This window comes from Delphinus delphis, chromosome 3, assembly GCF_949987515.2.
Source record: "Delphinus delphis chromosome 3, mDelDel1.2, whole genome shotgun sequence".
Lineage (NCBI taxonomy): Eukaryota > Metazoa > Chordata > Mammalia > Artiodactyla > Delphinidae > Delphinus > Delphinus delphis.
In genome coordinates, this window is record NC_082685.1 from 8,763,222 (window position 1) to 8,773,999 (window position 10,778).

Genomic DNA, 10,778 nt, shown 5'->3' on the forward strand with positions numbered 1-10,778 from the left:
TAGGCGGCCAAGTGGAGAGCAAGCTGGGTGCCTCCTGCTGCAGGACGCCTACCGTTTAGGGCTGGAGAAGACAATAATTACATATTTTCAGAATGGTATACACTGTGGAGCTGACAAATCGGGATAAGTAATAGTCTCTTGAGAAAAGGAGGCCGTTGAAAGAGAGAGGTCAGAGAGGGCCACCCTGAGGAGGTGACATTTGATTTGAGACCTGAAGGTGAGGGAAGGAGCCATGTGGATCTCTGGGGGAAAGCATACCAGGTGAAGACGCTGCAGATGTAAAGGCCCTAAGGTAGGAGCACGCCTAGTAAGTCCAGGAAGAGTGAGGGAGAGGGGGAGAGAGGGGGCAGGAGGTGAGGGCAGGTAGGGGACGGGGAGGGGTAATGTTGATCAGGCCTGTGGGCTGCTGTGAGCGCTTGACTTTTACTTTTTAAAAAGAATGGAGCTATGATCTGATTTAGGAGTTAACGGGCGCCCTCTGGCGGCTATGATGGTAACTGGCTGTCGTGGGGGAGGGAAGCCCAGAGCCCTGGGAACCAAAGTGGGGGCAACGGCGAGGGCCCAGATGAGTGGCAACCGGGATGAGAAATGGATATGTGTTGCTCACGCTTATCGCAGCGCTTCAGGGGACAGCCCTGGCACCCCCCAGCCGCCAGCCAAGAAACACATAACAGCAGCGAGATTCATTTTTAATGCCATCCTAAAACTCAGAATGGGCCAGCGGGGTCTCTGGGCTCGCGGTGTCTCTGGGTTCAGCAGCTGTGGAGGAGGGCCTCCCCACACCTCCTAAGGCAGGTCACTGCAAGAAGGCACTCATGAGGGGGACTTCAAGTCCCTTTTCTATTTCTTCATATAAAATGGGAGAGGGGAGGGGCGGGAGCCTGGAGACAGGGAGACTATCCCTCCCAGCCTATGGGTAAAGGAAAAGGCTGGGAGCCCGCCAGCCCTTAAGAAACTGCTAATTCAGGGACTGCCGTCCCCCCCACACACACGCATCCCATCTTCCCTCTCTCTCTAGAGTTCGCAGTCGGGGCCTGAGGAGAGGACGGCCCATGTTCAAGCCCCCACTTCTTCTCCCTTCTAGCTGGTACGAAGTTGATAATCTGCAGGGAAACAATGAGCGGGGACCATCTCAGAACTGGGGAAAGGAGACAAAGGGACAGGCCCCCCACCCAAGTCCAGCCCCTTCCCCAGCGCTCATGATCAACCCTACAGGTATGTAACAAGGCTACGGACTGGCTCAAACATGGGGACTGTAACCACAGCAACAAGCCTGCTTCCAGGCAGTAGATGGGGGTGCTATGTGTTCAGCCCCTCATCCAAACCCCACCACCACTAACCTGGACTGGCAACTGTCCCCACTTTAAAGATAAGCAAACCGAGGCCCAGGGTGGCACACTGCCAAAGACAGGGTAGACTTGGGGCCAGGCCTGTTGAGTTTTGGAGCCCTCTGAGACAGGATGTATTAAAGCCCCAAGACCATCCCCTTTCATCTCCTTGTCTCCGTCATCCCAGGGAGCTGGGCTGCCTTACCGCCACTCTGGGTGATATAGCGGACCCAGGGCAGGGCCTGGTAACCACTCTTCTCGATGATCTTCATGTATCGGACCTGAAAAGGGATGAAAGGAGGTGGCCCATGCTAGGGGGAGAGAGCTGGCTGGGGCCAGGGGAAAATATATAACACAACTACGGGGAATAAGAAAGCACAGGCTTGGGGACTTCTGTGGTGGCACAGTGGTGCCTGAGCTCCCAATGCAGGGGACCCGGGGTTCGATCTCTGGTCAAGGGACTTGATCCCACATGCATGCTGTAACTAAGAGTTCGCATGCCACAACTAAGGAGACCGCCTGCCGCAACTAAGACCCAGTGCAACCAAATGAATAAATAAATATTAAAAAAAAAAAAAAGGAAGCACAGACTGAATGAAGTAACATGGCTCAGGGCAAAGATGTGGCAAGGACAGTGTGCGTGGGGGTTAGGGGAGAGGTGGTCCAGGACAGTGGGAAAGATGGCCCAGTATAAGGGAAGAGACACAACACAGTTTAGGCACAGGACAAAGTAAGAGGGGGAGGGGGAGGGGACCCAGGCTAAGAGTAGAAAAGGCAACACTGTTCCAGGAAAAGACAAGGATGATTGCAAAGGAGAGATGAGCCAGGCCAGGGAATGGAGGTGATCCAAGCTAAGAGACGGGAGAGCAGGGAACCCACTGAGGTCAAGGAGAGGAGCCACTCTGCCCACTTCTCTCACCTGGATCCCAGAGACGGTGAAATAGGGGATCTCAAACTTGACTCCGATGGGGGGCCGGCCCTCTACCTCCTCCTTCTCCACGCTGGGGAGGCCAAAGTGGGCGCGCATCAGGTACTCCTTGCCCCCCTGAGGGCACATGGAGGTATCAGACACACTGAGGGGCCCCTCTATACCCCAGACAATCCTCATGGCAGCCCCTAGGTGTAGGCTCTGCTCTCAGCCCGTTTTACAGACCAGAAAGTAAAGGCTCCTGGCCAAGACTCACAGCCAAAGCTTCTGGTTGGGGACCTTCTAATGATCACCTCCCATTTTCCAGGCCCTGATGAACAGCCCCACCAATATCCCAGGGACAGACCAATCCTCCCTCCAGCAGCCCAAGGATGTGGATAATATGATATTGCCTATTTTACAGATGGGCAAACTGAGGCTCCATGAGAGGAAGTGGGATTCCCAAGACTGTCTGGGATTGGGAGAATTTAACTATTATGCTGGTCTGGATTCCAGCTTTATCATCCCCGAAGGATAGCCGTGTGCACACGTAGGTGGCTCTCTGATTTATTCTCTGCCTTGCTCTCAAGAAGCAGGGGTAGGTCCCCCAGATCCCCCGCCCATCCCCGGTGCTCACCGGGAAAGACTTGATACTCCAGATAACGACGTTCTTCTCTGGCATGTACTTGGCACTGCCCACGCTGGTCTTGAAGCGTGGGGAGTCGGCATCACTGGGTACCGGCACAGATATCTCCACGCTGTTGGCCACCGACTGCTTCTTAAACTGCCCCTTAGCCTGTCAGTGGAGAGAACATGGGGCATGAGGAGTTCACTCAGGCAAATTTTCACCAAGGCCTTTTCATGTGCCAGCTCATCAAGAGCCCTGAAGTGGGGACCATAATCCAGCCTATTTTCCAGATGAGGAAACAGGCACAGAGAAGTTAAAGCATTTGCCTGGAGACACACAGCCAACAAGTGGCAGAGCCGGGGTCCACACCCAGGAGAGACTCCAGAGGTCCTGATTTTGTTTTTCTGTTTTGTTTTTTGGCTGTATGCAGAGCATGCAAGATCTTAGTTCCCCGACCAGGGATGGAACCCACTCCCCCTGCAGTGGAAGCGCAAAGTCTTAACCACTAGACTGCCAGGGAGGTCCCCCAGAGGCCCTGCTTTTGGTGCCTTCCGTTTGGAAAGTGTCATACACCTTTGTCTGGTTCAAAAGATCCCTCATTTGAGCAGCCTCTAAGGCAGGCTCTGCTCTCAGCCCACTTCACAGACAAGAAAGTAAAGGCTCCTGGCCAAGACTCACAGCCGAAGATTCTGACTGCAAAGCCTGAAGGGTCCTCAGCCCATCACAGAGTTTTCATTTGAAAGCTGAAATTTACCGACCCCCTACCATGTGCTGGGCCCTGTGCCAAGCAGTTAGCCCTCTCACTAATTCTCTAAAGTAGGAGCCATTCCTAAGGTCCATTTTACAGATGAGGAGACTGAGGCCCAGAGAGAAAGAGCATTTTGCCCGAGTCACGCAGTTGATAACCAGCACAGCAGGGATTTGACCCAAGCTTGTGTTCTCAATCCTCACATGTTCTCCTTACAGATAAGTTACAACATTATAGCCAGATCTTTTTTAAGATCTGGCTTTTAACACAAGGACTCTAAGTGTCCATGTGCAGTAGCTAGCATTATGATGACTGCTCTTATTTATGAATTTGGTGGTGGGGGGGGATATATGAGAGGTGGGATTGGGGGCAGAGGACCTGGAGGTAAAACAATGCAGGGGGTGTTCTTTCTGGAAGGCACCAGCTTTAAGGCCCTTTCCACTTTCCCTGCCCGTAGAGATGGGGACACTGGGGATGTCAACACCCCCGCCCCGTGACCAACCACTCCACAACCCAGCTCCCCGAAGACTAAGACTGGGGAACAAAGTTAAATCGGAGAACACAGACTCTTGAGCCAGGCAGACCCAAGTTCAACCTGCCCCCTCCCTTCCTAGATGAATGACATCTTAATTCTTCTGGGCCTCAGTTTCCCCATCTGTAAATGGGGCTAACTGTATGCTCTGGAGAAGCTCTTGCTTGGGGCACCAGCAGACAAGCACAGGGGTATTCATGGTAAGGTGAACCAGAGTAGCCAGGAACTGAAAACAACCCATGCAAGAGATGGGATGGAAGATTCTCACGGTGGAATATTCTACAGCCACAGAAATGGATGCACTAAGCTCTGGCTGCTGGGATTCCTCTTAAAAATCCACGTTACCTGAACAAAGCAAATTATACAGAAAGTCATACAGCTCCAGTCCATGGATATAAAGGTCAGAAACCAGAAGAATGAAATATTTGTGGTTATAAATGCAGGTGGCAAAACTATAAAGGAAAGCAAAGAAATTATTTACAGGAAATTCAAAATTGTGATTACCTGCAGGCAAAAGGGGAGCAGTAATTGGGAGAGGGGCAGGTGGGGGTTCAGAAGAGCTGGTGGAGCCAGGCACGTTCAGATAAGCTGTGTGGTTTATTATTAATCTTTAAACCATATAAATACACTATATGGTTTATCTACGTGTATGAAAGTAAATAAGTAAAACAGATCATGTGTCAGATGGTGGTAAGTAATAAGGGAAAAACTACAGCAAAGAAGGGAGGTGGGAAAATCAGGGAGGGCTTCTCTGAGGAGGTGACATTTAAGCAAAGAACTGAAGGAGGTGAAGGAGCAAGCTATGTGTATATATGGGTGGCTGGGGGCAGAATGATCCAGGGGACAGCCGGGGACCATGCCTGGCATGTTTGAGAACCAGCCAGAAGACTCATGTGTCTGGAAGGAAGTGAGGGGCAGGGAGGGAGGTAAGAGATGAGGTTACACTGATGGGGGAGCGGGGGCGGGTATGAAGGGGCGGATCCAGCATTGTAATTATTCCCCAGGGCCCACCTTGACCATGATCTCCACGCGGCTGTGGGAGAATTTCTCAATGACAGATTCAATCCAGATCAGCGGCTTGACCTACAGACAGAGGAAGAGGGAGTTCTCCGAGGCTCTGGGGTCAACTCTTACCCCTTGCCAGGGGCTTGACCCTGCCTTACCTGGGTGCTGAGGCGGTAGGACATGAGCTCGAAGTCACCGTCGGGCGGAATGAAGGAGATGGTACGGTCGTTGTCGAAGCGAGACAGCCGCACACACTGGTGGAATTTCACATCCTCCAGTTCCACGGACTTGTTCTTACTCCCTGAAACTCGGAGCCGAGTTAGCAGCGTGATCCTGAAGCCTGGGGCGACCCTGGAGCGACCCTGGAGCCCGGGGCATGGTCCCTATCTTTGTCTTCCCTTTCTACCGCTACGATCACCCCCATTTAACAGATAAGGAAACTGAGGCCCGGAGTGGATGAGTAACTTGCCCAGGGTCACCCAGCTGGCCAAGAGCGGAGCTAGGATCTGAACTCCGGGAATCAGGCTCTTGCTGCCAGGTTGTTAAATATGATGCTGTTCTGTCCCCTACTCCCGCTAGAATGTCAGACCCATGAGGGCAGGGATTTTTTTCTTCACTGCGGTCTCCTTGCGCCTGGCACTCAATAATGAAGCAGTTGTTTGCGCAAGGAACCAGCAGCTGCAGTACTGATTACAACCAGAAGAGGGCGGGCGAGTGCTATTTCAGAACTGACTTCAAGTCTCTCGGTACCACCCACTCCTGATGGGACGAAGTCTCAGGCTCCCGCTTGCGCCCCCTTCCAGAAACTTACGGCCAGTGAGCTCGAAGAGCACGCGGTCATTGAGGCCCAGCCTCAGCTCCGGCATTCCTGACAGAAACACCTTGAGCTTGATGGTGCCCACGATCTCACTCAGCAGGACACTGCCGTTGGCATTGACCTGAGGATGGACACACGGGGGGGGGGGGGGGGGGGGGGGCGGTGTCAACAGGCATAGGGCCCACTCTCCTGCCCTAAGGCCATGGCAGGGGTGGGGCAGAGGTATGGGGGCTCACCAGCAGGTTGACGGACTCTATGACATCGATGAAGACTTCGTTCTTCTTGTATTTGATGCCCTCCGAGCGCCAGGACACAGCATTGGTGACAGTGGGTGGCACTCGCGACTTGCCCGTCTCCAGCTTGTTGCCCTGCTGTGTGATGTATCTGGCAGCGCAGGGAGATGAGCAGGTAGGCCCAGGGACACTTCCCCAGCCCTCCCCAACTTTCTTCTACCCATGGCCCACACTGTGGTTGACCCAGGGCCCACTCACTCCTGCAGGATTTTGCTGTCCGTGGTCTGTGGGAAGCCGAAGTCCATGAGCTCATCCAGCAGCTCGTAGACGATGACAAAGTTGTCTCGAATGCTTTCCTCCTCCAGCTCCTTGAAGTATTCAGAGAATACCTGCGGGTGCAGGGAGACCGACATCCACAGAGGTGTGGCTGGTGTAGCTGTGGGCTGAGTAGCCACCCAACAAGCAACTATTGAGTGCCTACTATATACCACTGTCGGTATATTAATGGTGAACAAAGCCAACAGGGTCTCTGCCCTCCTGGAATGGACCCACCTCAGAACAAGGTTTGTAAATGCATGAAATAAAATACACAAGAAGGGAATTCCCTGGTGGTCCAGTGGTTAGGACTCTGCACTTTCACTGCCAAGGGCCCAGGTTTCATCCCTGGTTAGGGAACTAAGATCTCACAAGCCAAGATGCAACGCGTAGCAAAAAACAAAAAGAAACGCAAGATGGCAAAGGAAAACTGTTACACAGAAATACGTCTCAGTTTATGGACTCCCTGAATTCTATCCAGGGGCCCTTGGGACTTGGGGGACCCCAAGATGGGAGTCCCTGGGATTAATAGGTATACCACAGCAGAGAACCTGTCAGTCACCCAGCATTGGAAACCTCATCCTTCATCCTGCTCCAGCCTCTCTGGCCTTTTTTCTGTTCCCATCTCAGGGCCTTTGCACATGCTATGCCCACTGCTTAGGACACTCTCCTCACAGCAGCCTCCTTGTGACAGGCCTCAGCTCCTCAGTGAAGCCACCACTATCCCTTGACCCCTGTGAGTATCAGGGTGAGACTAGCACCCCAGTGACTGGTTATCACAATGTCCCTTTGAATCTCCTTCTTGCCCTTTATTTTTTTATATACATATTTATTTATTTATTTTGGGGGGTCTTTGTTGCTGCACATGGGCTTTCTCCAGTTGCGGCGAGTAGGAGCGGGGGCTATTCTTTGTTGTGGTGCGTGGGCTTCTCTTTGCAGTGGCTTCTCTTGTTGCGGAGCATGGGCCCTAGAACGTGAGGGCTTCAGTAGTTGTGGCGCACAGCCTTAGTTGCTCTGTGGCATGTGGGATATTCCTGGACCAGGGCTCGAACCTGTGTCCCCTGCATTGGCAGGCAGATTCTTAACCACTGCACCACCAGGGAAGTCCCTCCTTCTTGCCCTTTAACTCCTCAGCATAGGCAGGGACAGTGCCTGTCTTATGCACAGCTGTGTCCCCACCTCTGCCTGGCAGAGAGGAGACAAATCAATACAGATCTCTTGTTTGTCGAAGTATAGTATATTTACTAGGAATTTTTTTTGGCTGCACCGTGCGGTATGCAGGATCTTAGGTCCCTGACCAGGGATCGAACCCGTGTGCCCTGCAGTGGAAGCACAGAGTCTTAACGACTGGATGGCCAGGGAAGTCCAGGACTCTGTGCTTTCACTGCCGAGGGTGTGGGTTCGATCCCTGGTCGGGAACTAAGATCCCATAAGCCACACGGCGGCCAAAGGAAAAAAAAAGTATTTACTGAGCACTTTCTCAGTCATTGAGGATGGCATATAGTAAGGGCTCAATAAATTACCATATGATAGTATGATACAACATTAGTGGTAATGCTAACAATAATACCAACCCTTTATTGAGCACTTACTGTATACTGAGCACTGTTTTAGGCACTTTAGAGGTACAAATTTGATTAATTTGTACAACAACCCTGCGGCAGGACTAAACCCAGTTGAGAGGCACAGAGAGAAGTGACTTGTTCAAGGTCACACAGCCAGGAAGTGGGGGAGCTGGGTCTGGAACCCAGTTCCCTCTGGTTCAGTTTTGAGCACCGGAGACCTCCTTGGTTCCTACCCTATAGGGAGAGATGATCCCACAGCAGCTAATGAGAACACAGAGCGATGGGGTTTTGATGGTGACACCCCCAGGGAAATCTTCCTAGGAGAGATGGATTCCGAAAGAGGTGGGCAAGACAGGTAGACAGACAGACCAGCCGGCCAATGGAAGGCCAGGACCTACCTCCACTGTCTTGTAGAGGAACGAGTACACGAGGGAGGCGTTGGCGTTCTTCAGTGTGGTGGCCACCACTGCGGGCAGCGAGGTTAAGGAAAATGTGCCGTTTTGGAGGGTTCCAATGGAGCACAGACCCTGAACCCTCACCCTCCAGCCTGAGCCACTGCTGTATTGTGCACCTCTTGTCCCAGCCCGCCACCTCTGGGCCTGAGCTGCCCACCACTCCGGGCCCCCAGGGATCCTCCCGTGGCCCCGGATACAGTAGAGGTTGCTGTATTTGATCCACAGGAAGTGGACCCGGCCGTGGCTCATCAGTGGGGCCAGGGCGCCCTCCTCCTCCCGCTGCATGAGCAAAGGCATGAAGTGCTCAATCTCACTCATGGCCACATCGCCCTTGTAGTTGCGGCTGATCAAGGGCTAAGGGTGGGCAGAGAAGGTCTGGTCACTGCTGGGATCCAGGGACTGTCCGCCCGGGGGCATCAGAGTGCCGAGCTCTGACCCTACTTGCTGGCTGAGGGGGCGTGGGCAAGGCTCTGCCTCTCTGCATCTCAGTTTCCTCCTCTGCAAAATGGGCACGTGATAATGACAGCTAGAGCGTCTAGAGCCCTCACTGACATCTGCTAAAGCCTGGTTGTTTGCTAATTTATTCTGTTGTCACCACAACCCTGTGAGGTAGGTGGTATCACCATCTCCATTTTACAGATGGGGAAACTGAGGGATGAACCACGCCCATAGTCAGTGAGGAAGCTGGGAATTGAACGAAGATGCCCCGGCTCCAGAATTCCTGCTCTCAAGCCAGGCTCCACATGCACCAAATCGGTGAGGTAGTGACGATGAAAGGAAAGAAAGAGAGAAAAAAAGAAAAGAAACAATTATATCCATGTATCTCTCATACATCTCTCATAGTTCATATAGCTCTGCCTGGCAAGCAGCAATAATAATACCTACTTGGTGAGGTTGTTTAGTCCAGTGTTTAGAACAGAGAGGGCACCCGCAGGTCCTCACACACCTTAGCTCCCACTATGATTATTATCAGAAATATTATTTTCACCGCCACTGTTATTATTGCTACCGAATGACAAGACGAATGGGAGGGGGCACCAGAAAGGGACAGGACAGCCCCAAAGGGGAATTAGGCTCTCCGGCCCCTGCTGTCTTTCCCAAATATTAGCACTGTGGATGATGATGGCGACAGAAATAATAATTTCAATTGACTGAACGCCTAATGTTTGCAGCAGGGCTACTGTGCTAGGTGGTATACACGCATAAGGTTGTATTCGTTCTTCTTGGGTGGGGGCTTCTGTTATTCCCATTTGTACGGACAGGGAGACTGAGGCTCAGAGAGGAGAAGCCCCTTGCCTCAGACACGCGGCTAGTGAACAGTGGAGGTGGGATTCGACGCGGGACTCCCAGGGATTGGGGGAGGGGTGTCCCCACGCCCCCAGAGCTTTCCGGGGCCTCGCTGCCTGCAAGGAGGGGCCGTCTCGGGGTCCGGGAGGGTGCAGCCTCACCTGTCCGTTCCCCACTTCCTGCGCCCAGACTCACCTTGCCCTTGACATCGAGGATGAAGACAGCCGAGGCGGACATGGTGGCGGCCGGCGGACCTGGCTGGTGGGGAGGGAGGGCCGGGAGGCGACGGTGGCGCCGCTTCCTTCTTCCTGCGGAAGCGCCCGCGCGCAGGTGAGCACCCAGGTGAGCGCGTCTTAAAGGGGAGGCCACCAGGTGAGCGGCGCAGTCTGCCGACGAGAAGACGCTACGGGGGCAGGGAGGGGCGGAGCTTCGGATGGGACAGCTACCCCGCCTCACTTTCCCTTTGCGCCCTGGAGGGCTGATGGGTGGGGACCCCAGACCAACCAACTATGCATCCAACCAACCATCCACCCATCCATTCATCCATCTATTCATCTATCCATCCAACCAATCAACCATTCATCCATCCACCCATCCACTCATCTTTTTTTTTAATTAATTGATTAATTAATTTTTAATTTTATTTTATTGTTTTGGCTGCGTTGAGTCTTCGTTCGTTGCTGTGCGCAAGCTTTCTCTAGTTGCGGCGAGCAGGGGCTACTCTTCAGTGCGGTGCACGGGCTTCTCGTTGCGGTGGCTTCTCTTGTTGCGGAGCATGGGCTCTGGGCGCCTGGGCTTCAGTAGTTGTGGCACGCGGGCTCTCGAGTGCAGGCTCAGTAGTTGTGGCGCACGGGCTTAGTTGCTCCGCGGCATGTGGGATCTTCCTGGACCAGGGCTCGAACCCATGTCCCCTGCACTGGCAGGCGGATTCTTGACCATTGTGCCACCAGGGAAGTCC

General features: G+C 53.2%; 1 protein-coding gene across 2 annotated transcripts; it reads right to left on the reverse strand.

The window, feature by feature from the left end:
• Nucleotides 1-655: 655 nt before the first annotated feature.
• AP1M2 (adaptor related protein complex 1 subunit mu 2) lies at nucleotides 656-10,094 on the reverse strand. 2 transcript variants are annotated; one of them, XM_060006610.1, is made up of 12 exons: nucleotides 10,016-10,094; nucleotides 8,731-8,887; nucleotides 8,477-8,544; nucleotides 6,457-6,587; nucleotides 6,202-6,349; nucleotides 5,960-6,086; nucleotides 5,307-5,449; nucleotides 5,155-5,226; nucleotides 2,873-3,031; nucleotides 2,248-2,373; nucleotides 1,534-1,609; nucleotides 656-1,103 (listed from the first exon to the last, which is right to left on the reverse strand). In XM_060006610.1, the coding sequence occupies exons 1-12, from the start codon at nucleotides 10,055-10,057 to the stop codon at nucleotides 1,081-1,083; spliced, it is 1,272 nt and encodes a 423-aa protein (XP_059862593.1). In that variant the 5' UTR covers nucleotides 10,058-10,094; the 3' UTR covers nucleotides 656-1,080. The 2 variants fall into 2 exon arrangements, with proteins under 2 accessions (XP_059862593.1, XP_059862592.1); XM_060006609.1 differs by having other exon boundaries at nucleotides 5,307-5,455.
• Nucleotides 10,095-10,778: the final 684 nt, after the last annotated feature.